This window comes from Bombus vosnesenskii, unplaced genomic scaffold (genome assembly GCF_011952255.1).
Source record: "Bombus vosnesenskii isolate JDL3184/JDL3185 unplaced genomic scaffold, Bvos_JDL3184-5_v1.1 scf7180000013430, whole genome shotgun sequence".
In the NCBI taxonomy this organism is placed as follows: domain Eukaryota; kingdom Metazoa; phylum Arthropoda; class Insecta; order Hymenoptera; family Apidae; genus Bombus; species Bombus vosnesenskii.
Window position 1 is genome coordinate 253,209 of NW_022883045.1, and position 27,829 is coordinate 281,037.

The 27,829-nt window shown below is 39.9% G+C and overlaps 2 protein-coding genes and 1 long non-coding RNA gene across 7 annotated transcripts in view; 2 read left to right on the forward strand and 1 right to left on the reverse strand.

Annotated features, from left to right (window-relative positions):
• The window catches only part of LOC117238002 (tyrosine-protein kinase Btk29A-like), a 220,140-nt gene that overhangs the window by 184,540 nt on the left and 7,771 nt on the right, over nucleotides 1-27,829 (forward strand). The window lies entirely within an intron of this gene.
• On the forward strand, nucleotides 23,924-25,355 carry LOC117238004. Its single transcript, XM_033502505.1, has 2 exons — nucleotides 23,924-25,079; nucleotides 25,191-25,355. The coding sequence occupies exons 1-2, from the start codon at nucleotides 24,530-24,532 to the stop codon at nucleotides 25,205-25,207; spliced, it is 567 nt and encodes a 188-aa protein (XP_033358396.1). The 5' UTR covers nucleotides 23,924-24,529; the 3' UTR covers nucleotides 25,208-25,355.
• On the reverse strand, nucleotides 25,442-26,787 carry LOC117238007. 5 transcript variants are annotated; one of them, XR_004494097.1, is made up of 7 exons: nucleotides 26,723-26,787; nucleotides 26,448-26,643; nucleotides 26,298-26,374; nucleotides 26,023-26,218; nucleotides 25,873-25,949; nucleotides 25,597-25,793; nucleotides 25,442-25,523 (listed from the first exon to the last, which is right to left on the reverse strand). It is a non-coding gene; the product is annotated as an uncharacterized LOC117238007 (long non-coding RNA). The 5 variants fall into 5 exon arrangements; XR_004494098.1 differs by having other exon boundaries at nucleotides 25,593-25,793; XR_004494096.1 differs by having other exon boundaries at nucleotides 25,442-25,793.

Below are 27,829 nucleotides of genomic sequence, written 5' to 3' on the forward strand. Positions count from 1 at the left end.
TGGCCCAAGCTATAAGCTTAACTTTTTTGGTAATGTCCTTTTGCTATAAATATTTGAACATGCTCCCTATTATTCCATTGTCTAGTAACATTAAGAGAGTAAGGATTTGAATCAACATAAACTTATACATTATACTTCTACTTCTACTTACACCTTTAATTATTTCAATATACTTTTCTATTACAAATTCATCCACTGGTTCTTCAATCAGTCAACCTCAACCTCTACAGCTTCTATAAAAATTCATTTTTTATCATATGCTTATATGAGCACTGAATAGATCTTATTATATTTATTGTTGGTACATTATACAGTATGATATTGTTATGTATATTTATTGTAGATACAGTATATACTACTAAATAAAAATTTATGATTGTATGAAAAACTTGGCCAAGCAAAGTTATACTATCTCAAGGTTACATATGTAACAGTGGGAAGAATTCTTCCACGAGTTTCCAAGATTATTGGTATATTTTTAAATGGAACCGTATGTATGTTTTTGTCCATCGATTGATGTGTGTTTTAAATCTCTGTACAAAAGCATCGAAGTAGCGTTTCAAACTACATAGTATAGGATTTTTTTATTTATTTAGAAATATTAGAAATTAGGGTTTCCAATGATTTCTATCCTATATGATAAATTTATTGATCTATAGATTTATTTTCAATGGATTAAACAGAAAACAATGGTTATTTAACGTGAACTAAATACAGTAATGTGCTATAATTAAGACAACTAATAGTTTACAACTCATAACAACTCAGCAACTCAACTCTCCACTCCTCATAACTCGACTCCTCATCACTCGACTGTCAATTCACAACTTCACTCCTCGCAACTCGACTCCCCACTCACGACTACTCCACTCGACTGTCCACTCACGACTTCTCCACTCGACTTTCCACTCCCAACTACTCAACTCGATTCTCAACTCCCACTACTCAACTCGACTCTCCACTCACAACTACTCCACTCGACTCTCCATTCACAACTACTCCACTCGACTCTCAACTCCCACTCGACTGTCAACTCACAACTGCTCCATTCGACTCCTCAGGTGACGACCACCCGGTAAAACTGCCAGGCCCCTTAGACCATTTGTCCACGATACTACAATAGTTTAAAAGATATTTGAACCTTAATTTTGTAAAACTTGGCGACTGAAACTTATGTCTTCCTTGTCTTTCATGCACTATATTTCATCAGGTTAAAATCGAAATATCCTTTGAACTACACATATGCCCACATAATTACTATAATACTTTTTTAATTTTTACATAGAGAATAAATAATCACATCCACTGGCGTACAAGTATAAATAGAGTTCTATTCCAACAAAATACCGACGATCATGAAATTTGCTAAAGAAATGAAAAGATTCTTTCTACTATGTGTAACTTTGTCTTGAGAAGTCTCTCCATGCAACAATACCCAAGGCCGATGTTTAGGTGATCTGATTTAACTGAGACACCCCGTATACATAAATAAGAATCATTACAGATATAAGTATACATGCTTAGAATGGTGTGACTGAGTTTTCAGAACTTCTCTTCGTGTCATAATAGCTAAAGAAATATATATAGTACGTATCTATACCTTTGAATACAATGTATTGTATATGCGTTTCCAATTAACAACCGTTAACCGATATCGTAAACCAATCGTTTATCTGACCAGAGATCAATTAAAATCCCGAGTTTACTGTATCTGAGTGTTTTTGTAGACTCGTTCAATCATTTACGAGCGTTCTTCTTCCTTTTACTACTTGACACGGTTTCATTTAACTGTACCAAATAGAATGCATAAAAATAATTCGCCCATTTTTCACCATCGCTCCATTTATCCATTCTTTTAAATTTCTACGAACCCTGGGACGAAGGATCGAAATTTACTTCTCCATCTACCGGTAATCGAACGAACCGGAATAGCTTCTCGATGACCCGCTGAGGCGGCAGTCCGTAGAATAATTCAAGAGAAACTTGAAAATAATCGACTGCGCGTTAGTTAGCTAGGTTCGGCGAATGCTTTATTCTGGTGTCGCTATTCTTGGCGCATAAACCGATTGAGAAAATAGCGCGAGACTGTGCGGCCGTGGAAGTTGCGGGGATTCAGTGGTTTCTGATAAGGCGACCGGCGTGATTTATCCTCGTCGAGCAGCCGCTACCGTCTCAATTGGTATCGGGTAATTCAGTTACTTTTCCTTAGAGCATTCGCCTTTGCAACCACGGCAACGGCTTATCGTTCTTCTGAATCTCTGGCGTTTCTGCGCCGTCCAACTTCTTAAATTGCTACGGCTTTAATTTACCAATGCCAAGCTGAATATATGTATATTGGCGATAAAGTCGGAAATCTCTGGCTCGCTTGGTAAGAAGATGAGGATATTACAGAGTTTATGGGGGCTCTGGATAATGTCTCCATTCTCGTCTACTTTCTTCCAATAAAGATACGTTCAGAGGGTTCATTCCTTTCGCATTGAAGACAAGAAGCTGTGCATCAGTTCTCAGAAATATTTTGACTATTTTAGTTTCTCCTGCCCATTTATATAGATTTGTCTATTTTATTTTATTTACATTATTTTTATTATTATAGTTATTTGTGTCTTTGTTAGAAATACCGATCAAGTTTCTCGAAATTTCTATGTGTATCATGGAGTCGTTGTTCTTGTTCTATTGGGTTGGCAACTAAGTGATTGCGGATTTTGTCGATACCACCTAATGACAAAGTCCGCAATCACTTAGTTGCCAATACTTTCTCGTAATAAGACTAGTTTCTTTTGCATTGAAAGCAACACGCTGTGCGTATGTTCTTGTAGACATCGATTTTTCAATTATTTTAATTTTTAAAGTTTATTTAATTTCCAATCCTGTTTACTTTCTCGTAATAAATATACGTCCGGAGACTGATGTCTTGGTGTTGAGAACAGAAGAAACTTGGTGTATTGAGACTGCGAATCAGTATTTTAATTATTTTAGTATTCCTTCCTTCTTTTTTCTTTTTGTCTATATTGTGTTGATTGTAGGTATGTTGGTCAAGTTGCTTGTCCTAAAATCGAGGATATTGCATTGTGAAAAATGTATATAAGAATTATGTAAGTGAGATAGCTGAGGATGCCGATAGTTGAGCACCGCTGCTTTAATATCTTCCATGCAAACATCATATACGAACCTAATATTGGAACATTCTATGATTTGTATCGTCCATAAGATATTATGGGTAAGAAATCAGAGAAGAAGTTGCCGGAAATATACCTGTACTGTTATTGTCATTGAGGCTTCTGCATGTAAGCTGAGTTCACTGGACATTTCATTTCCTACCATTTGCAATGCTAGCATTATTGGAATCTTAGAATACGATTCTTACTGGACATGGTTTGTATAGGTTCTGAGAACGTAAAAATATAGCTGCTTATAATACATCTTCCTAACACCGAAAGACTCATAATAAATCCACAGAGAAGTATTTTCTGTTTGCATTTTGAATCAAAGTTAACAAATTTCAGTGTCATCGAGAAAACTATGTCTTAGTTGCATGAAACTTAATTAAATTACCATCGTTTCTCAGCAGAGATCAACTTTATTACATTCGACAGGCTTCTGGTGTTATTACTCAAAGCTGAGGTGATTAACATTGAAAACAAACTCCTGATTGTTAATATCGAAGAAACACATATTACACGAATTGTCCACGTTTCATACAAAAGTCTGGTATTGTTTGCCAACTGCTCCACACACTATCTTTTAAACACCTTTATTTCTTTGTTTTGTTTGTGTCTTTTAAACACCCCTTTTTAACACACTAAACGAATCTTTCCATACTTTTTCGACCAACTGACCACAAACTACATAAGTAAATCCCTAGGAAACACCAAATCTTCCCAAAATCACTTTCTCTTCTTTTCTAAAAATCTATTTCATACAACCAGGTACATACTTAATAAATAAATTAAACCACTGTATTTATCGCCACTGTATATAGTTCACAAATTTGCCATTTAATTAACATAAAATTCTATATTCTAAAATATCCATGTACTCCAAAAGTCTCTAAAAACCTCCCTAGTTCCACTTCTGTTACATTTGGATCTTCTAAAAAAAGTAACTATATCTCGATATCGCCAGTTGGCCACCATTTTAATCAACTCTCTGGCTTTCGAAATTATAGGAAGGAACGGCGCGATGTGTTGGATAACGAGCGTGCATCGGGAGGCGGCTCGGCCTGTTTCACAGCCGTAATAAGAAATTTCTCCTAGGGACATTTTACCGGGAGCATCCTAGGCGGCTTTGTGCGCCTTCTATCGTCGCTTTGAGGCATGCAACGGTTCCTAATTAGGCCAAGCAACGCCGTTGCAAGTTTACGAGCCTGTTTTCTTTGCCCTCCTCCTTCGGTTCGCGCATCTGCTTGCTTGCCTATCCTTACCCTGAGTGGCGGATGTATTAGGTTGTCCGAAAGATGTCTTTCTTTCGCAAACGTGTTTTTTACAACAGTGCACCTTCACACAAACGTGAAACCGAGTCTGTGAAATGTCGCGGTGTTTATCTCGACAGAACAAAGGGTGGATCGTACGTAATTCGACAAAATAATATAAAACAAAAACGTTGTGCGTCTATTATTTCCTCTTAAAACGAAAGAAACTTTTCGGACAACCTAATATTATATCCGCAATATTATGTATTATATTTGCATTTTCTTGGGGAACCGCTTCCGTGGCCATGTTCGGTGTAAGAGATCGCGTCAAAGGGACACGGGTATTTTTCAATTAAAATCTATTACGCGGCCGCAAAGGAGAGACAGGGGACAATATCAAGGGGTAGAAAGACGCTTGTGAAAGATGGACAGTTCAAGCATTCTATCTTTATTTGATTCGTGTCGCGTGATAGACGTGGAGGAAAATAGAGAGTGTAATTGTGAAAATTCTTCTATCGTATTTCTTTCTGTGCTGTTATTTCTGTATTTAGAGGTAGAATAGATATTATTTTATTCTATCTATCTATTATTTTATTATTTATTATTTTATTTAAATCTATCACACCGTTCTGAGCCGCAAAACCTTCATTGCACTTTCTTACATGAACTAGGGATAAAAAACAAAAGAACACCTTAAACCTATCGATTAAATTTATCGATTGTACCTAGAACTATATTCTAGTTACTATTTATTGTAACTAGCGCATCTGCATGTGGATGACGAGCACGAACTCACGTTGTCATTTTCAACATTCTGTTTCTTTCTTCTTCTTTTATTGTTGCGCAGGAATAGTTTATTGAATTTGAAATGAAATTTCTTCTATCGTATCTCTTTTCGTTTTTTCAATTATTTCATAGGAGAAGTTAAAGATACTGTTACGACCGTTCGCGGAGAGACGCGATCGTTAGGAAAACGCGTCAGCGAGAGGCGTAAATTCTCGCTACGATTCTGTTAATCCACGCCGCGAAATAGTCGTTCCCCCTTAAGATAACAGAGGTGGTTCAATGACTTTAACACTGTATTAACGGGTTAACATAAAATAATATATTTGACAATAATATGATGAATATATTACAGAAAGTTGACTCGACTTTACAATATCTCTCAACGAGTTCGTTAGACTATGCGATTTTGATTTTACTCGTCAGACCTCTCGATGTGTAACGTTCGACTCGTCAGAAGGGACTGATTGCCTTTCGATCATTTCTTTGTCTTCTCTGGAAGACGACCCCCACTATGCTCGGGGCACGCCACCGTTCGCGTCTATGATCACGTATGCCGCCTTTTTGTATCGTAAACGTAACGGACAAAAATCGACGTTTCTCGAACTCGCTGCTTGGCGACAACTATGCGTTCGTCGATACATTGTATATGTTCCGTCGGGCAGATAAGACGACCTGCCTGCGACACTGTAGGACCGCGAGCGACGGTTAGAAATATAACCTATGGTAAGCCTCGTGGCGTAACAGATACGAATACTCTTCTGTGCTAATTCTTTCCGTTCTTTTCTTATTATTTCGTGGCATCGGTTAACTGGGCTTGAAGTTATGAAAATTCTTCTATCGCGTTCTTCTCTTTTTCCTTTTTTGTTAGTTTACGGAAGGAGTTAATTGAATTTCAAGTTATGAGAATTCTTCGACAACATTTCTCTTTTATCGTGTTTCTGACTTTTTACAGGAACAGCAAGAAGGAATAGTTGAAATTGTAGTTGTTGTGATATTCTTCTTGCGAAAGATTCGCATTTTTGTGAGATGGAATTATTCAGTCGAATGTTTTGAGAATTGGCGAGTTTTGAAACGACAACATGATTTCGCTTCAAACTTGAAACGCCATAGTGGAAATACTGCATTCCGCGTATATTTTTATTCTAGCTATTCGAAAAAGTTGAAAGCTCTTTGCTGTTTATTATACTCTCTTGCGTGATGAAAAAGAAAACGAGGTTATTTCAGTCTGACTAACGAAACAGAACTTGTTTAAAGTAATTATTATGTTAATTATATTATTCAACCATCCGAATTCTATTTTTACTCATTTTCATTGTTACCATACGTCGCAGTATACGTGGCGTTGCAGTATGTGTAGCATACTATAGTTAACTAAGCTAATGAATGTATTTCCATACAGATAGAACGATTAAATTATGAGACTGTTTCATAAACTAACAATAACACACGGTCTAAAAAAAACATTTTCGACTATCGACTATTATTCCAGATTTTTCACATACGAGTCTACTTTGAGTATTCAATTGTAATATCGTAGAATAGATTTGAATTAGAGGTCGGTTGAAAATAGAAAAAAAACCGTGTACGTCGTCTTTCGTGGTTTGTTTACATCCAAGAGCGCCTAGTAACAGCGACGCGAGAAAGGATAAGCAGCGTCAAAACAGAGGTACGGTTTCATATTTCAAGGAATGGCAATCGAGAGGCCAGAGTATGTGAGCCGAAAAGTGTGTATGTGTGTGAGAGGACGAGAGCAAGAACGAGCACGACCGGACAGGAGTGTGTTGCGAGAGTCAGAGCGAATTGAGTCGTCGAAGAGTAGAGTCGTTAGAGGTTTTGAGTCGTCGAAGAGTAGAGTCGTGAGAATTGATAGAGTTGTTAGAGAGAGAGAGAGTGTGTGTGTTAGATTCGTTGTGACGAGAGTGGTCGAATAACTGTAAAGTTATTTGATATAGATACGAGTATTGCACTTAGTTTCCGTTAAATAAATATCGTTCTCTGTCCAATTTATATTTGTATATCCAATTTAATATTAATAAATTGTAAGTAATCGAAAAAAAAAATTTCTATCCTTATTTTTCGATATTACACAATTAAACAAATAATTTATCTCTTTGTCTTTCGTCGATGATTAATTATCATTATCTATGGTAACAACGAACAAGTCGATTTTCTAAATTTAAATGGTTCTCTCATAAAACCCTGTTATAAAATTATAAGACTAAAATCGATTATTCACAGAAGGTTGGCTACGCGATATAATTTTAACAAATAATTCATCTCGACCATAGTTCCAAGGACATTTGTATGGAAATCTCGAAGGGTTCACAGCACATTCTGCCCAAAGTTTCACAGTCTGCGTCGATCGTTTTACAGGTTGCAGATATCTCGTTGGAAGACGATATAACGTGAAACACGAAAGCTGGAATGTGTTTGAAGCTTATAGGTCAGTGCAACTAAACCACTTTTGCCCAAATTGTGCTAAATGCGCTTTAGATCGTTGTTCGAGGTTCCTATTCGTTTATTTATTTCGTTTGATTTCTCGATGGCATTCCTTGGTGAAATCTGCTGAACGCATTACAAGCGCTGCAAGCGGTACGATATTGGGAGAAATTGTAGCAGGCATTTAGAACGGCCACATCGGGCCATCATTTTAGCCCGAAATTGTCCCGTTACTGCGGCAACACGCCGTTAAATGGTATCGCTTCATTTAGCGCTGCTGGCAAAGATGGCCGCGTGTACATCTAACTGGTTTTATCGAGCTAAGTTTATCGACTGTTCAAACAGCCCTGTTAATCATCCGGACAAACTTATCCACCGAGAAAGATCGATCGACGATTAATCTTCCTACGATTATCGAGCTATCCGCTTTCAAATCGAATCGAACAATTTCCAAGAGCTTTAAACGAGACAAATTTGTCGCGTGTTCAATCGGTAAATTTTCAGTAACGTTTATCATCTGGAATAAAAATTCGTGGAAATAATAAGCATTTTTTATGCGTCTTTAAATAACGAGCTTACGAAATATTAAAGACAAAGTAGACTTTGGGCAACAAACTTTGAAAGTTTATTCCACTTCCAACATTTTCTCTTTTGTTTCGGCTAATTACTTCGTAGAGTTACGATTGCGTCTGTGCCAAGATTCCAGTCGCGTCTTCTAGGTTTGTTATAAATTCCACTTTTAATCCCTCTAGAAGCTCAAGTGTCTCATTTTCCCTTAAATTTTCTCGAACTTTCATTTCGACGATCAAAACCCATCTCCGTTCGAATTTTATCAGCTAACTATATCCCTTTCATCAAGAGCGCACGTTGTTCACTCATACACGGCCAACATATCAACAACTACCAACAGCAAAATACTAACATTCGCAGACGACACGACTAGTCAGGCACACTAATCAAGAAACAGCAGTCACATTACCACAAGAGCACATCAGAAAAGTAGAAAAATGGCTACGAGATAAACAAATAAAAGCAAACCCCAGTAAATGCAAGCATATTACATTTACACTAAGAAAACTGAAACCACCAAATATCCAATTGAATGGCACGCACATAACGTAAACAAGGCAAGTTCAATATCTAGCACACCTCTTAGACATACAACTTACATGGAAGCGACATACTAAATCAATTATAGACAAAATACGGATAAAAAGAGGACAAATGTACTGGTTAACTAGTCGAAGTTCTAAACTCAGCATAGAAAATCAACTAAAAATATACAAAACGATAATAAAACCAATTTGGACGTACGGAATGCCACTATGGGGGACAGCAGCAATGAGCGACATAAACAAACTAGAGTCGCTACAATCGAAGATACTGAGAACAACAGTGAACGCCCTCTGGTATGTCAGAAACGAGGATATACGTAAAGACTTGAAAATACCAACGGTGAAAGAAGAAATCGGCAGGTAAGCAGAAAAATACAATGAAAGAACGGCAACACATCCAAACCAGCTGGCTGCTGAAACGAGCAAAACTCTGATAGAAAGAAGACTAAAAAGAAAACAGCCCACTGACCTCACTGAAGAAATAAAATAGTCAAATTCGAAGATGGTATCCCGCTGGGGTTAGCCATCCACTTTTTTTATTTAGCAATAAAGCTAGAAAAATTTACCAAATGTCCAGCTGGACAAATTGTAAAGTAAAAATTAAATAATAAGAAAAGAATATTGTTCGATATCTCATTTCCGCGTCCTAAAACACTCTCCATGCGCGTCATCTCAGCTTTCTGTGTCTTCGTGTCAACGTATCCTCGCCATGGAAGTGCGCCTCTCCAGCGAAAGAAAATCGCGCGAGACGTAAATCGAGGGAACGTGGTCCCTGCAGGCTGAGCGGAGTAAGATATTGATAAAGGAAGAGTAGCTCGGTGGCGCGTTTCCAATGTAAAGTGGGCCGAGACCGGTCGTGTTCCCGCATATAAACCCCGTGTCCCGTACGTGTCACGATTGACATGATCCATCGTTTCGTGTGTACGACGTCGTTCCTTTCCTTTTCTAGACGACAGGGCTGCTTAACCTATTTATTCGCGGAGAAGAACCTGCTCCGCGGATCTTAGCTCGAAAGTCCCTTGTTCGCCGTGATCGAAATTGGATTACAGCCATTTTGATAGTCCTGGTTCGATCAACCATTTGTGCCTTTTCCTTCGCGCCCAATTACAATGGACAGCGAGATCCTCTGTGACCGAAGAAGCGGAACGAAGAAAGGGCAGAGAGTGGGTTGCTGGCAAATGGAAAGCCGGCTTACCCTCCGAAATTACGGCCACTCTCATTATACCGGGCTGGTATTACGTTTGCCCTGGAAACCTAGTTGAATGGGCGGGTTCGATGTGATTGGTGGACAGACGCGTGGCCAGCCTTGATGGAAAAGTGCGTTTGGTTATTGGTTTCGGTGGTTTCCTAGTTTGGGAAGCTTGTAGCAGTATTGGAAGCAAGGGAAGTGTGCTGGGTCGTAATGGATTATCTCGATCTCGCCTGTACTTTTGGCTGCAATTATTCAGATATGTCTAATTTTGTGTGCTACGCTGGATTAGCCGCGTATTAGTGACACACATATATGAGTATGACTGTGTGTGAAGTATGTGCGTGCGCAGTGTCTCGTAGAACAGAAGAATGCAACTTGTTGAAGTAATTACTTTAAGAAAAACTATACGTCTTTGTTTTTGTATATCCATGACCCGAAGTCCGCCACTGAGAAGAAAATAGAATTTAGTGAAAAAATTCGAAATAAGAAGAGGTGCATATTATTGTGCCCTTGAATATAAATGTTGTTTTGGGTTACGAAATGTGGGTTACAATTTTATTGTATTGTAACACTATAAGAGTGCAGATCTTCATCAGCGTACACTATACTTATATCTATACTTGTTTCGATATATTTTTCTATTACAAATTCATCCACTCGTTCTTCAATCAGTCAACCTCAATAATATGATATATTAAATTAATAAATAATGATAACAATTTATTTGATTTTGACCTCATACACTATATCTGTACTTATACTTATGCCTATACTTATTTCAATATACTTTTCTGTTCCACTTCATCCACTCGTTCCTCTGTTACTTAACCTCAACAATATCACACATTAAATTAATCATTAGTGATAACAATTTATTTGATTTTGACCTCATACACTATACCTGTACTTATCGTTGTTTCAATATATTTTTCTGTTACAAATCCATCCAGTAGTTTCTCTATCACTTAACCTCAACAATATCACACATTAAATTAATAAATAACGATAACAATTTACTTGATTTTGATCTCACTATACCTGTACTTATATTTCTATATATTTTTCTATTACAAATTCATCCAGTCGTTTCTCTATCACTTAACCTCAACAATATCACACATTAAATTAATAAATAATGGCAACAATGTATTTGATTTTGACTTCATACACTATACCTGTACTTATAGTTGTTTCAATATATTTTTCTATTAGAAATTCATACACTCGTTCCTCTATCAGTTAACCTCTTCAATATCATATATTAAGTTAATAAATAATGACAACAATTTATTTAATTTTGATCTCATACACTATACCTGTACTTATACTTATTTCAATATATTTTTCTGTTACAAATTCATCCAGTCGTTCACCTATCAGTCAACTTGAACAATATCATGTATTAAATTAATAAATAATGAGAACAATTTACTTAATTTGATCTCATACACTATACTTGTACTTATACTTATTTCAATATATTTTTCTGTTACAAATTTATCCAGTCGTTTCTCTATCACTTAACCTCAACAATATCACACATTAAATTAATAAATAACGATAACAATTTACTTGATTTTGATCTCACTATACCTATACTTATATTTCTATATATTTTTCTATTACAAATTCATCCAGTCGTTTCTCTATCATTTAACCTCAACAATATCACACATTAAATTAATAAATAATGGCAACAATATTTGATTTTGACTTCATGTACTTATAGTTGTTTCAATATATTTTTCTATTAGAAATTCATCCACTCGTTCCTCTATCACTTAACCTCTACAATATTATATGTTAAGTTAATAAATAACGATAACAATTTACTTGATTTTGATCTCACTATACCTATATTTATATTTCTATATATTTTTCTATTAAAAATTCATCCACTCGTTCCTCTATCAGTTATCTTCAATATCATTGATAACAATTTACTTGATTTTGATCTCACTATACCTGTACTTATATTTCTATATATTTTTCTATTACAAATTCATCCAGTCGTTTCTCTATCATTTAACCTCAACAATATCACACATTAAATTAATAAATAATGGCAACAATGTATTTGATTTTGACTTCATACACTATACCTGTACTTATAGTTGTTTCAATATATTTTTCTATTAGAAATTCATCCACTCGTTCCTCTATCACTTAACCTCTACAATATTATATGTTAAGTTAATAAATAACGATAACAATTTACTTTATTTTGATCTCACTATACCTATACTTATATTTCTATATATTTTTCTATTAAAAATTCATCCACTCGTTCCTCTATCAGTTAACCTCTTCAATATCATATATTAAGTTAATAAATAATGACAACAATTTACTTAATTTGATCTCATACACTATACTTGTACTTATACTTATTTCAATATATTTTTCTGTTACAAATTCATCCAGTGGTTTTTCTATCACTTAACCTCAACAATATCACACATTAAATTAATAAATAACGATAACAATTTACTTGCTTTTGATCTCACTATACCTATACCTATATTTCTATATATTTTTCTGTTACAAATTCATCCAGTTGTTTCTCTATCACTTAACCTCAACAATATCAGACATTAAATTAATAAATAACGATAACAATTTACTTGCTTTTGATCTCACTATACCTATACTTATATTTCTATATATTTTTCTATTACAAATTCATCCAATCGTTTCTCTATCCGTTAACCTCAACAATATCACACATTAAATTAATAACTAGTGATAACAATTTATTTGAATTTGACCTTATACACTATAAGTGTATTTATGCTTATTTCAATATATTTTTCTGTTACAAATTCATCCAATCATTCCTCTATCTCAACGCAACCGTCCCGTACGCATAGTGGTAGAAAGATGGTGAGACAAGAGAGTGCTGAGACGCGTGCAATGTGTATCCACGAATATCTTGTTAATCACGTATTAAATAAATATGAAATTATTTTAATATCATTTCCACGTGTAATGTGAGTGTTGTTATACATTTATTTCGGCGACTAAGATCCATAATTTTCAACTGTAATATCGCTGGAAGTGGTCACGTCTAATTGCGTCGTCGAGCATCCAAGTGGCCGCTCGATGAGCGATGCCCTGCTATTTCTACGTAGTAAAGAATGGTTTTCTGACGAGAATATTAGTATAGATTACTTTAGTAAATGATTTTGTAGCTTGGAAACCTTGTACCGCGCGAAGCTTGAAAGAAGACGAACGTTCATCCGATTGGTCGTGATGTAATAGATTAGGGTCGCCTTGATCTCTCACGCTTTTTCGGTCGTAACGTATTATTAACGAAGCTAGTCGTTTTCTCTGCATAGCGAAGGCTGATGGAATTGCGACGAAAATATCAAGTGGATAATTTGTAATTTGAAAAACTTGTACGTTGTGTAGAATTTGAAAGAAGACGATGACGTTTGATTAGTATTAGTCGCAATAGATTAATATCGCCTCGATTTCACACGTGTTCTCGGTTGTAGCATATTATTGATCGCAGTGCTCGAGTCTAATTACGTCGATTACGTATGTTTTTCGATCGTATCTATCGTGATGATACGATTTCAATTTTTTTCAGCTTTTTACGGCCATTTGTGAAGAATAAATTCATTTCACAGACTAATCAATGTTAATTAATTTCCCTATTTAAGTACTTGTCAAAATACATTTAGCGAGTTATCATGAAACGAGAAAGACCTAAGAGACAGCTTTGAATTCCCTACACGAACGACAAATTAGTTTGAAATTCCTGCGAGGTTGGATAAACCGATATCGGTAAATTCATAATCACAAGGCGAATCCACGGCTTACCTCATGTCAAACCTAACGCGCCGCAATTCCGATCGACACCGTTCGATCTGAACCGGGTCGAGTTAGTGCGCGTAAGTTTCGCCTCTGTCAGCGTTACGGCTAATCCCGAAAATCCCTAGATTCCTGTTCTGCTTATCACATGTACCTACATGTATCGACGATACGCACAGTAAATCGATCGTGTCTTTCGTTATCTCGCCACGTTCCCCGCCATCGAAGATTCATCGAGTTTCTAAAGGTTAATTCGATAACATCCGCTCGTTCTTAGACGAGGAATTTCATATAGTGATAAATTATGGCAACATAATCGACGCTTACAAAATATTAAGACAGATTAAGAAGAAGATTAGGTTATCAATTATTTCTTCACGAATAAACGTTTTGCGTTTAAACTTGATCTTTAAGACGCAGAAAATTGATATCGTGAAATTGAATAGAAGATGTATCCGATTTAAGGATACATCTTTCTACCTGTGCTGTTGTGAAAACAAGGTTCTACAATTTATGAAACATCTTCAGATACGAGTGTCGCGAGCCTTCAGACGTCTAATCGGTAACAGTAGGTTATTTTTCATAGACATTATATCGATACGATTTCACAATGACAGAGACCGAGCTTTTGTTTCAAGGTTTATTGGATTGGTAACTAAGTGATTGCGGATTTTGTCATTACCATCTAATGGTAATCAAATTACCATCTAATCAATATCCTGATCCAAGTTCCATGAAGTTGTACGAATTAAAACCTTATGCTACTAAAATATACAAATTTTCCGCGTTTTCACTTATCGTGCAAATAAATTTATTTCAAACTTCCATCGTCCTAAGATTCTTATCAAGTCTCGTGTGTTCAAACGGACGTTGGAAAGAAACGAAAAGCGAGAAAGAATGGGTCAGAACCGCCCCACAGTTGGGCAAAGAACGAGCTTCCGGGGCGGTGGTCTCGAGTCAAAGCTGGAAACGGTAATTTTACGAAAGATATGTTTCTAATCGGGCGTTAATGGGCGACGCCGGAAGCGTCCAACCTGCATTCTCCTTGCTCATCCGGAAAAATACTTTCCGCTTCTTGCTTTCCTTCTTTGCGCCGGGTTTTTCCTCTGTTCTAAGTGATTGCGTCTGTTCTTGAAATTGAATCAGGCCACGCTGCAAAAAGGAATGCCGGATAAAACGAAGGAAAGGGTGGTTCCCGCGCGATCGATCGATTTCAATTTGCCAACATCCGCACGATAGAACGATACTTGGTGAAGAGAGAATTCCCTTTTCAACGGGAATTTACAAACTCTTCAAATAAATTCACATTAGTTCGCACGCGTTTTGTTCAAACCGAGACAAACTAAGGTAAGGTTGGCAACTACGTGATTGCGGATTTTGTCAATACTACCTAATGACTTAGTTGCCAACCCAGTACGCATTCTTAACATTTTACCGACCGTTCACGATTCAACAGCATACGTACATCCGACCGGCATCTCAGGCGCAGATTCTCCCCTGGCGCTGGCTGTGTTTCGGTTTACAGTCTCCGATACCATTCTTTTTGTTCATTGCGAACGGTACGTTTTTCAAATTGGTATAAAACGATGGAAGCTTACAAAGCAACGCAACTGACGCGACTGCGTAAGGTACCTTAGTACTAAATAACAAATTACTGCTCAAATAATGAGAAAGATTGTCGGCGACAAAAAGCAGATTAATAGGCTATCGGTCGGTAATCGTTGGTGACAAAAAACCGATTAATCGGCTATCGATCGGTAAAGTGTTAAGACGTTGAATGACACGCCAGTTTTACAAGGTTTGGCCGTGGCGCCACGATGAATTTCGTTATTATGCGATACATATAATGTTGAAATATTACCTACAACAGATATGCTACGATGTATAATCATCATTAATGAATTTATCTCACTGAGGTCACCGGTGACCCCCACGGCGCTGTAGTGCAATTTCGCTCGATTCACTTACTTTGCGATTGTTAATTATTTCATATTGTTTCTTCGCGTTGCTAAATAATTGTTCTATGTTGTTAGGTCCCTGTTGTACCATAAACCATAATGTATCCCTCGTTCATACTTATTCGGACCAGCAATAATCCTAAAGAACCGTCACAAGATTTAGCATATTTTACTTTACTGTCAACGTCCTTAATTTCCATTAAACATGTTTCAAGTTGAAACGTTCCTTAGGGTTACTGTTCGTTAAGATAAAACACGGAAAAAGCGGGTTTTTCCCATGTTCGACAGCCACTGATGGAGGGCGCACATAATAGACGTATATTTCATGTATAAATAAAACTATTTTTATATATTTTATATTGCATTAATTTCGTCATACCATTGTAGTAACGATGGTAATAATAACAAATTTATAATTATTGAATTTATTCAAATAATGTATTTCTACTAATGTTGGTGCGCCGGTCACCGGTGACCCCCATAGCATTCGTGTTAATATCGAATGAGACAGAGCGCTGTTCAGATTAGACAAATTACCTACGATTCGAACGATTTGCAACTGTTTTATCGATGTGAACGTGCTTAGTTCATTTGAGATATCCATTCAAAATTCTATATTTGTCCTTATGAAGTCTTGTTCAGATTAAACAAGTTATATGCGTCCAAACAAATGGAAACTGTTTTATCAACGTGAACCTGTCATTTAATTTTAGACGCTAAATATTCATTTAATCCTTAAGTGGTATATTATGAAGTGCTTTAAAATGAAATAGCTCGTTGAAAATTAGCCAGTGATACCAATTCAAAGTTAAAATTCTTCAATCTGAAGCTCGTGACATTTAAAAAGGAAGGTGTATAATTATGCTCTGTGATGGACGAAATTGGCGTTTCTACGAACAATAACTTACCATATGCTTTCTGGCTGAATTATTTCCAACCAGAATTCCAAAGACTATAATAAATGAATTATTTCCAATTAGAATTCCAAAGACTATAATAAATGACAAAGAAAAAGGTGGAAGTAGAAAAGTTAAAGCAAAAAAAAGAAATAGGAAGTATCGCTGAGCAAAGAAAACCTGGAATACGTTTTAAATTCCTTTCACAGGCGGCCAATCTTTCCAGTTGTTTGTCGCGAAGGTTAAGTAAGTTTACGCGTGCGCCCGATATAAAACTTTGCATCGTTTCATTTTCCTGCGACGGGATTGCAAGAAGTTTGAAACTCGTGGCAAAGTATTCCGAAAGGATCCGCACTCCTTTCACTGGCAACACGATCTTGATTTTAATTAAGCTCTAAGCGAACGCGACGCGATCAAACTTGCGACCTGTTTCCTCTCGCCAAGCCAAGCCAACCTAACCTATACTTCCTCTTTGATTCGTCGTACCGGCTTTCCGCTAGCTGCAACGTAAATTTTATTCTGAGAAATCGACTCGGTTGTTCGCCACAGAGAAACACCAACCAACGTTACGTTGATTTATTTCCGATCGTTTGTCAAAAAGTTTCAGGAATTTTGCTCAGTTGCGCTCGCAATGTTTTCTGCAACTCCTGTTTCGACACTAGTCACTGAAAGTTCCCGCGGCTTTTCAACTATTCCCTTTGGAAGAACGTAATGCTAATGAAAAGAATTCCTAACGCGATTCCCTACCAATGTGTGGAAAAGTTGGGCTTTGTTTTTGTCTTCAAATAAATCTCATGAATGTATGAGCGAATTCATAGTGAATGTATAGTGAATGAGAAGTATTTTCAATAAGTATTCGCTGTCAGTCTTCCAGCAAACATGCAACTTCCTATCTTCCGTTTAAATTGCTTTCTCTTCAAAATTTATCGTGTAATTGGACGTTAGGAAGAAATTCTTTGCGTATTTTCAAACTGCAATAAATGCTTCCTAACCTCTCGCAACGAGCAACCTAATATTTCAACCATCTTCCCTTGTACACAACGACAAATATAAAGATGTTAATGTAACTGTGTCTTCTCAATATTAATGCAACTGTATATCAAATTTCACGATTTCTTGTCGAGTATGTCGAGTTTTTAGTATTGCAGGAAATGACAATCTGATGCACAGTGTTGAAATCTCAGATTTTCGTCCTTTGAAAAACAATAGTGTTGGAGTGTTAAGACTGTTTATATTTGTATTTATCATTTGTCATTTTTTTTATCGCGATCACCAAAAAACCCAGATTACTTTAACGACGGTCGTTTATTTGAAAGAGAACGTTCGCAGGAATAAGCTGCATTGAAAGTTTCCTTGAACTATTTTGTGTCGTCACTTTCGGAGAAGTAACCTGTTTCGCGCGCCGTTTGCACAGCGGAAGAGGAAGTTTCCTGTGGGGAACAGTGAGAACGTCCGGCAATAAACTTCGTGGCGAGTAAACGGCTCGTTTGCGCCGACTTTTCGTATCTTGCATGACCGACAAGTCGGAAGTCACGTTAATAATGAAATTCTCCTTGCGATGTTACAAATTATGCTATGTCACGACGCGCCATAATGTTGTTTTCAGAAAATTATGAGACAAAGCCGAGCCGGACGATGAAACGAGTTTGCAAAAGCCTGCTGGCCTGCCTTTTCGAGTCCGAAGGTTCCAAGTTTCGAAAAACGCAATTAATTGCACCGGGAAAAGAGAAAAGTCTCACTGTGATTAAACGTTTTTCCTTTTTCTTTTTCAGATAAATTGCGATTACACGTCTGTAACAGACACTCGATTCAAAATATTCTAAACGCGGATTAATGGAATTTTTGGATTAGATTTAATGAAATATCTTTGGATAGAATGAAAATAGTGAAACAGTTAACGTAGGTTATAAAGTTACATTTAACTGATGAAAGGGGAGAAGTTTTATTGAGGAGGAGATGAATTTGTTTAAAGGAGAATGCAAAAGACTGAAGGAATCTTTGGATTTTCACGAGCTAAGTGGGTTTAAATAATAATTGGAGGATAAAGATAGGAAAAATAGATTAACGTAGTTCGCAAATTTACATCTGATTGACAAAAGGTGAGAAGTTTGCTGAAAAAGAGAAAGTAAGTTTTGAGGTTAGGTTGGCGTTAGATTGGGGTTAGGGAAAATAAGTTTTGGAAAGGTTATACGAAACGCAGTACTAGATATAAAAGAAGCTACGTAGAGAATTTTAGGAAATCAAAGAGCGATCATAAAAATAAAGCACGAATGACTGTAACACATTTTAAAATGTCGAATTTGCCATGATTACGATGTAATTCCATTTCGTGTTATTGGACTATTTTCAAAATCATTCAGGTCTCGTAAACTTTCCTCGATATCGTCAAAGGTCTGAGAATCAGACTGTGGAAGCTGTACAAAAGAATATAGCTCGGATCTTTATTGCTGTTTGTCGTGTTCTAGAATTCTAGAAGCTTTTACGATGTTCGTGACGACTCTCGCAGTGCGATGATATACGTGATGGATTAATCATTACATACATCTTGATTGATGACGAACATCTGCTTTGGATTCTTTGCAGGATCACAGGGATAAAGGAGCATTAACCTGTTACAGGAGGAAGATAAATTATTCAAACCACGCGCCACATATTCGAATATCAGATATTCAGGAATATTCTAACTTATACAACGACAGTTGCACGGCTGATTAAATATTATAGGATTTTTTTTATTTATTTAGAAATATTAGAAATTAGGGTTTCCAATGATTTTTAAACTATATGATAAGTTTATTGATCCATAGATTTATTTACAATGGATTAAACAGGAAACGATGGTTATTTAACGTGAACTAAATACAATAATGTGCCATAACTAAGACAACTAAATAGTTAATTCACAACTCACAACTATTGTAATAGTTTACAACTCATAACAACTCTCCACTCCTCACTACTGGACTCCTCACCACTCGACTGTCAACTTTTCTTTTTTTTTTTTTAACGTAGAGAATTCTTCATGGACACCCGCTAGCGGGTAGTGTCGAACTCTTACCGACTAAAACTCCACGGTGGTCTGTCCTGACGCCTGAGTCGAGATGTACCCGGGATCTCTCCCGAATTACTACCGGTTACCCCCGGGCGTCTATCTCCCTGTCGTTATTGAAGGGAGGCTTCCTTGGGCCGTTAGGGGGGGACCACACCCCCTAACGCCTCTTCCTGGTTCATCACGCTCCTACGGTGGCCGTGGCGGCGTCGCGCCTCTGGCGCGTGGTGTTCCTCCGATGTTGTTGTTGCGTCGTCCTCGAAGGATGCCGCGTTCTCAACCTGTTTCTTTCCGCCCGCTCCTTCGCAAGCATCACCTGCTCGCAGAAAGTGCGAACGGCGGCGAACTCCCGACGCCCTCTGAGCATGGCCTCCACCAACGCTTCCGGGGCCAACCTCTCGCCGATCTCGAGCTGCAGGACGCGTCGCCCACGCCGGGCAAAACTCCAGCGTGTGTTGCGCCGTATCCTCCTTTTCCTCGCAATGGTAACAGGTGGACGTCACCCCTCTGCGGATCCTCAGCAGATACTCGCCGAACACTTCGTGCCCGGTGAGCAATTGCGTCACCCGGAATGTCAGCGGTACCCCGCCTCGCTCTCTCCAGGCGTCCCAGTTGGGAAGCACGGCGCGAACTCCTCTTCCAGCAGTCGAGAGCGCCATCGCTCCCAGATCTCCAGCTTGGCCTCCTCCCGGGTGTTCGGGGATAGCGGCCCGTCCGAGCTCGAGCCCCTCAGGTGTTCGTACACCCGTCGGAGCGCCAGGGCCTGCAGCTCGGACGGGGGCGACGCCGCCAGCACGGTCGCCGACGCGTACGACGTCGTCCTGTACCCCCTGGCGATGCGAATGGCCGTCATCCTATGCAGTCTCATCAGGCTGCGCCGGCTCGCCGCCAGGTCTTCCGCCCACACCGGGGCCCCGTACAGTACTCGGGACCGGATCACCCCCTCGTAGAGTCGACGGACTCCCGCTCCTGCTCCGCCGATGTTCGGCAGGAGGCCGCACAGAGCGTTCGCCGCGGCCGTCACCCTCGGAATCAGGAGCTCGAAATGGGGCTCGAAGGTCCATTGGCTGACCCAGGTAGTTCATGTGGCGTCTCACCGGGACCTCCTCTCCGTGGACAGTCAGCGACGACAGTCCGGGCGGAGGGGTTCCTCTGCGTCGGTGGTCGAAGAACCACAAGGCCTCGGATTTGGCCGGCGACACCGTCAGGCCCAGTCTCTTGATGGCGCGTACCGCGCATACCACGGCGTCCTCCGCAAGGTTCGCGGTGTCGCTCCACCACCGTCCCCCGGCCAGCACCAGGGTGTCGTCGGCGTAACAGACCATCCCCGTGCCCGGCGGCATGGGACACCGAAGGACGGAGTCGTAGGCCGTTATCCACAGTATCGCAGCTTCTTCGTGGCCACCTTGTAAGGCCGCCCCCACGGGTCGGAGTCGACCGCATCGATCAGCTCGTTCCAGCACCGAGCTGCAAGGCTCGTCTGGTCTCTCGGTACGCCTCGTAGCGGACGGAGATCTCTTCCTCGTCGCGCGTCAGCCGGCGACGTCGGGCCCTCAGGTATCTTCGGCGGGCCCGAACGCACGTCTCGCGCATCTCCGCGGTCTCCGGCATCCACCAATAGACGCCGCGATCGCGTCCACCGCCCGGAACGGAGCGCGGCATCGAGGCGTCGCACTCCGCGCATTTGGGCGCCGAGGCGGGACAGCCTCTGGCACGGTACCCGCTCCCGCCGCACCTGTAGCACAGGTGCCCGCGATTGACCGTGGACACGCAGGTCGCTCGCACGTGTCCGAGCTCCAGACACCTGAAGCACTGCAGCGGCCGCTTAGGTATAGCCGTCACCCTCGCGGTCGACCAGCCCAGCGCTATTTTCCCTGCCTGGGCTAGTTTCCGGGCCCCCGCCACCGGACATCTTATCCACGCGGACCCGAGTCCGCCTCTGGTCGCGCCGGTCTCGCCGTCGGCGGCGGCGGCGGCGGCGGCGGTGCCACGGTCTTCTTCCGCTTCCCTCTCTTCTTCCTCTTCTTCTCCACCACCCTCCACTCTCCACCCTCTTGCTCCCTCTGGAGCGATGTCGGTTGGGTGGGTTGAGAAATGGCAGAGCCCTCGGTGCTGCGCCGGGCATCTGGGGTACGTCGTCGTCGTTGTTGTTCTCCCCCGAGCCGTTCCTCGATGGCCCTGATGATGGATGGTTTCATCTCCTTCACCATCCGTTCCAGGGCAACGAAGCGCGCTCTGTCAATCGTGTCCTCCCGGCCGGTCTCGCAAGCATGGGCCGGAACACCGCGGGCACTCGCCGGCCCGAGCAGCCAGCTTCGACACCTCTCGTCGAAGGGCGGCGTTCTCATCCTCCAGCGCCGTGAGCCTCGCCATTGCGGTGTCACTGTCGCGCGTCGGTCTCGTCCTCACGGACGACTCGTGCTTCCATGCGGCCGTGATGAAGCTGGCCGCCTCCTTCAGGGCCTTGATGTACGTCCCCTTTAGGTTCGACGATGTCGTCGCAACCCTCATTATCTGGGAGATGTGCATGGTAAACCCTGCACTGACGTCCGTTGGGGAGCTCGTCCTGATCAGTAACGCCAGCTCCTTGGACACGTCCCGGGTGGTCACGGCGATTCTCCTCTTCTTGCTCCTCGACGTCGTCGACGAACGCAACGCCATCGTGGCGACCGAGGCGACCGATTCCTCGTCGTCGGACCTCTGCAGCGCCCGCATTCCTGCGAAGTCGTCGTCAACCGCGGCCGGGGCGAGAAACTCGCTCTTCAACCTGTTCGACGAACCTCACTTCGTCCTATTTGGAGGCTCCTCCGCAACCTCCATCGCGTCGTCCCGCGCCTCGCCAGGCGTAGAAACACGTTCGAGGGCCTGGCGGTCCATCCTCGAACGGCCGCGGCCGCGAGACAACGACGCAGCGGGGCCCACTTGACAACCCGCAACTGCGTCGGTACTGGGGTCTCCCTCCCCTGCACCGTAAACGTATTTCTCTTTTGTTCGTCTATCCATTTTTCTCTTTTTATTTGTGCCTGGTCGTCCTTGAGATTCCCGTCCTGGTGCCACTCACTCTTTCGCACCCTACCCCGGTCAAGGCCGGCGCAGGGTGACGGGGAGCACCACGAGAAGGTGAGGTGAGTGGTCTTGACAGGTATGGGCCCACCAACTTCTCCGAAATTCTCCGCACCTGATCGGCGAGCTGATGGGTACCAAAGGCACCGACCAGCCGCCACCCGACTATAGGGGAATATCAGATACATCGGGGTTTCCCAGGGCGTGGTCCTACGCCCCGAGAACCCATACCCGCCTCGTGCTCCCCACTCGACTGTCAACTGTCAACTGCTCAACTCGACTCTCAACTCACAACTCCCCCACTCGACTCTTCAGGTGACGACCACCCGATAAAAACAGCCTAACGGCACTTAGACCTTCTCGCAGTATTGTTTATGGTTCACCCGGTATTTCTTAAGCCACGATACTACAATATTAATACTCAATAATGATTTCGATTGTTCTAAATATTCGTTGTTTTGGTAGAAACTACTTTGCTTCCTTTGAAATATCTTAATATTTGCTTCTTATAAAATATCCGGTCTTAGGGAATTGCAAAACGGTCAGCAGAGACTTTTCGAGTGCTTCGTGAATCTTTTACGTGCCACGCGTAACGTACCTCATATATAAAGCGTAGAAGTACACGAGAGAGGAAAATAGCAGCGACATCTCTTATCCCATCGGCCATTCATACAATCGATTGTCCCTTTTCATGCTTCAATCCTCTACGTCTTCTTCTGTTTTTTGTTCAAGTGGATCTCACTTCAAGGAAAGCTGTACATCTCCTCTCGCGTTTAGTTTTTGGTATAACTATTCCCTTTCAGCGGCTTCTTTCGTCTCTATTATAATACCACGGAAAGATCTCTGACATACAGACAATGTGGACGATAAAGCGCAAATGCCGACAAGCCGAAAGGGTCGGAGAACTTCAAAAGACCTAACGGTCATCAATATATTTTGACAGCTGTTGATGTTCAGTTAGCCACCGGGGAGCCAAGAGTGAAGAGTCGTTAATCGAGAGCTGTGATATCACACTACTGCATTAAGTTCAAGTTAAATAATCATCGTTTTCTGTTCATTCATTGTAATAAATTCATCTATCAATACATTATCACATAGGATAGAAATCACTGGAAATCCTAATTTCTTACATTTCTGAATAAAGAATTTCTATAATACATTCATCCACGCGCTAGCTCTCTCTATTCCAAAATATAAAAAAACCTCAACATTTTTAATTTATAATCGACGACGAGCTATACGTAAGAAGTGCGTAATTAGAAAAAAAAACAACAATTAATCACGAAGTACCTTCAATCTCACAGTGGCTCTAGAAATTACACGCACAACCTCTTATCTTTCAATGAAGCGTTTTTTAAATCAGTGCCTTGAATGGCACGTAATTTAACATAATCAGGCTCGATTAACTAAAATATAAATGCTACAATAAACGGTGTGCCACGTGTGTTCTATCCACTGTGTGTTGCTTTAGCGTTAACATTACCGATATACCGGGCTCAAGAGTGGTTCAACGTCTCGCCAGTGCTGGGAATATGAGAAAGGCCCGTTCAAATTTGATAAATAAAACATCGTAGCGCGATATAACGCGGAACGTGGAGCTCATATGCGGCTGCTTGGATATCGTCTGGACGGAGCTGTATTTTATTCGAGACACGTGACTCTGTAGCCATCAGAGTCGCAAATACATATCCCGGGCAAAGTCCTAGGAATGCCAGGCTTTCGGTGTCCCGCCAAAGGATAAGGGCTGTCTACGTGTCCGCGACGGTCGAGTGAAAGTCGTGTGGACGGCCGAAGCAGGCTCGTGACCATGGCACAAAGGGGTAGAAACACGACTGTGTGTCGTCGAGTTGCGTTTACCGAAGCTGAAGTTAAATTACGCGTGAGACGCTTTGACTCGTGCTGCAGCGGCCCGTGTCACGTTTCTTGCATCAAACAACGAGGAGAAAGCAAGAAGAAACCAAGAAATGAAAGAAAGAAATGGACAGAGAGCGCAGGCACAGGAAGAGGCTTGAGAGAAGAGAAAGAAACGAGGGAAGAAAAAGATGAGAGCAGGCACAAACAGATTGAAGAAGCTAGAGAGACAGACAGACAGACAGACAGAGAATACAGAGAAAGAAAGACAGAGGATGAAACAGGAGAAAAAGGAGGACGACCAGTCACAAAAGTTAGAAGCCAGGGCGAAATTCTTTGTCGGATCTTAAGCATTGTCGCCGGAGCATCTGGCTTTTTCAACGCGCGAGATAACGAACAGACACTACGGTTCTCCGTGCATTGTCAGCACAAGCCAAGCTTATATAACGTAAATACGATACGCGAAGAATGGCAAGAGACGCGCGCGACTAACAGCGAAGGCAAAGGTAAAGGATGGAGAAGCTTCGGAGTCAAACGGACAGAATGAAGAAGGTGCGCGCGAGCTTTCGCGCGTGCTGAGTGAAAGAGACACGGTAGTGACGGCAATGTTATCCCAGCAGGTGTATCTGGGTGATTCAGCGGGATGGTCGTATTGGTCTACTTGGATAACGCGAGTTCTGAAGAGCTGCATACATATTAAATCTGCTCTCTGGTAAAATCAATTATTTCAGGATATTCTTGGAGTAGTTGTCAGTTACTGTTTCTTCTACTGCTTCATTATATGTGTATGGATTCTGGAAAATGGAGTTTATTTTGGAAATAAATTAAATTACATACAATAACCATTAATAACAAATCTACTAGAAATTTTACCTATCGTATCGAGAATCGATTTCCTAAGTCCTAAATTACCGTTCTTCTCTCGTGATCTAACCTATTTAGTAAAATGACTGTCGGTAAAACGAAGCATAAGTAAATATGTCCATTAGCAGGTAGTTTGAATTCTATAAAATTTACACCTACCCTCCTTGTGTTGACAATTCCAGTGGGAAAATGTAATTCACTTCATCTTCTGATTTTATTATAAATTCTACACATTCTATTCTTTCATGTTTTGTGTTTTCGTTCATGGAGGTACGGAGGATAACGTTCAACGCCATGGCGTAGAGAAAATCGATTTGTAATAACGTAAATCCTTGGGGCAATTAAGACGATGGATTCTGGAAAATCGAATTTATTTTGGAAATAAATTGAATTATATACAATAACCATTAATAACAAATCTACTAGAAATTTTACCTGTCGAATCGAGAATCGATTTCCTAAGTCCTAAATTACCGTTCTTCTCTCGTGATCTAACCTATTTAGTAAAATGACTGTCGGTAAAACGAAGCATAAGTAAATATGTCCATTAGCAGGTAATTTGAATTCTATAAAATTTACACCTACCCTCCTTGTGTTGACAATTCCAGTGGGAAAATGTAATCCACTTCATCTTCTGATTTTATTATAAATTCTACACATTCTATTCTTTCATGTTTTGTGTTTTCGTTCATGGAGGTACGGAGGATAACGTAGACGGCATGGCGTAGAGAAAATCGATTTGTAATAACGTAAATCCTTGGGGCAATTAAGACGATGGATTCTGGAAAATCGAATTTATTTTGGAAATAAATTGAATTATATACAATAACCATTAATAACAAATCTACTAGAAATTTTACCTGTCGAATCGAGAATCGATTTCCTAAGTCCTAAATTACCGTTCTTCTCTCGTGATCTAACCTATTTAGTAAAATGACTGTCGGTAAAACGAAGCATAAGTAAATATGTCCATTAGCAGGTAATTTGAATTCTATAAAATTTACACCTACCCTCCTTGTGTTGACAATTCCAGTGGGAAAATGTAATCCACTTCATCTTCTGATTTTATTATAAATTCTACACATTCTATTCTTTCATGTTTTGTGTTTTCGTTCATGGAGGTACGGAGGATAACGTAGACGGCATGGCGTAGAGAAAATCGATTTGTAATAACGTAAATCCTTGGGGCAATTAAGACGATGGATTCTGGAAAATCGAATTTATTTTGGAAATAAATTGAATTATATACAATAACCATTAATAACAAATCTACTAGAAATTTTACCTGTCGAATCGAGAATCGATTTCCTAAGTTCTAAATTACGTCTTATTCAGTAAAATGACTGCCGGTAAAACAAAGCAAAAGTAAATATGTCTATTGGCGGGTAGTTTGAATTGTATAGAATTTGCATATGTATGTCGTTGAAGAAGTTGCTTATACAGTGCGGGGGAAGATAATTAAAAAGTTACTACTATAAACTCTAAAAAAAATCTATTAAATAAATCTATTAAATCTACTAAAATCTATTAAATATCTATTAAAATCTATTAAATAAAAGAATCGTACAGATGAACTGTTTTGCACAGTGTAACTAAAAACATTCAGGATAACTTGAATTATCAATTAATTTTTCGCGATTTTTCTACACTAAACAATTTTATTATCTCGTTTAGTTTGTTACAAATGGTTTAATTCTGGACTGTATCCTACGGTTTATTTTTTTTTAAATAGGTCAAAAACAGTTTTCCGTCTAAAAAATGCCAAAGAATATTCCTTAAAGCTTATTCAATCGAGCAATAGTCGACCAGGCGAATATAGTTAGCAACGACAGTAGGTTATGCGAGTTATCGTAGATGGGGTGGTTAACGCGATCATTGGCTACGAAGGAATTAATAATGGGTCGAGATTAATTGCGTGCTACGCAGATAATCGATGGCCGATGTCCGAGTGCATCTTACGCGTGTTGGCAATTTAATTAGTGGGACATGTTCCCTCCTGTCTGATTATCATAATGATGGAAGGGGCTTCGGTAAATTATCGTAATGCGATTCGACTGTGCGCACCACGTATCCACCATTTTATATCCTTTAATTTCATTTCCCTTTTGAAATTTCTTCATTGTTATTTACGTTATCCAATTGAAAAAAATTCTTACTTCGAAATATGTACATACTAATCTATCGAATTATAGAGAGAAACTTGATAGTTGGAGAGAAATTGAAACGCTTAAGACTTTTTCAAAATCGCATTTAATCTACATAATAATAAATCTCTTTATCAAATGTGCATACGAACAAAAATAGATTATGGGAACAAAGTAATTGAAATAAAATAAATTGAAATAAAGAAATTGAAATAATTGAAATAATTAGGTTGGCAACTAAGTGATTG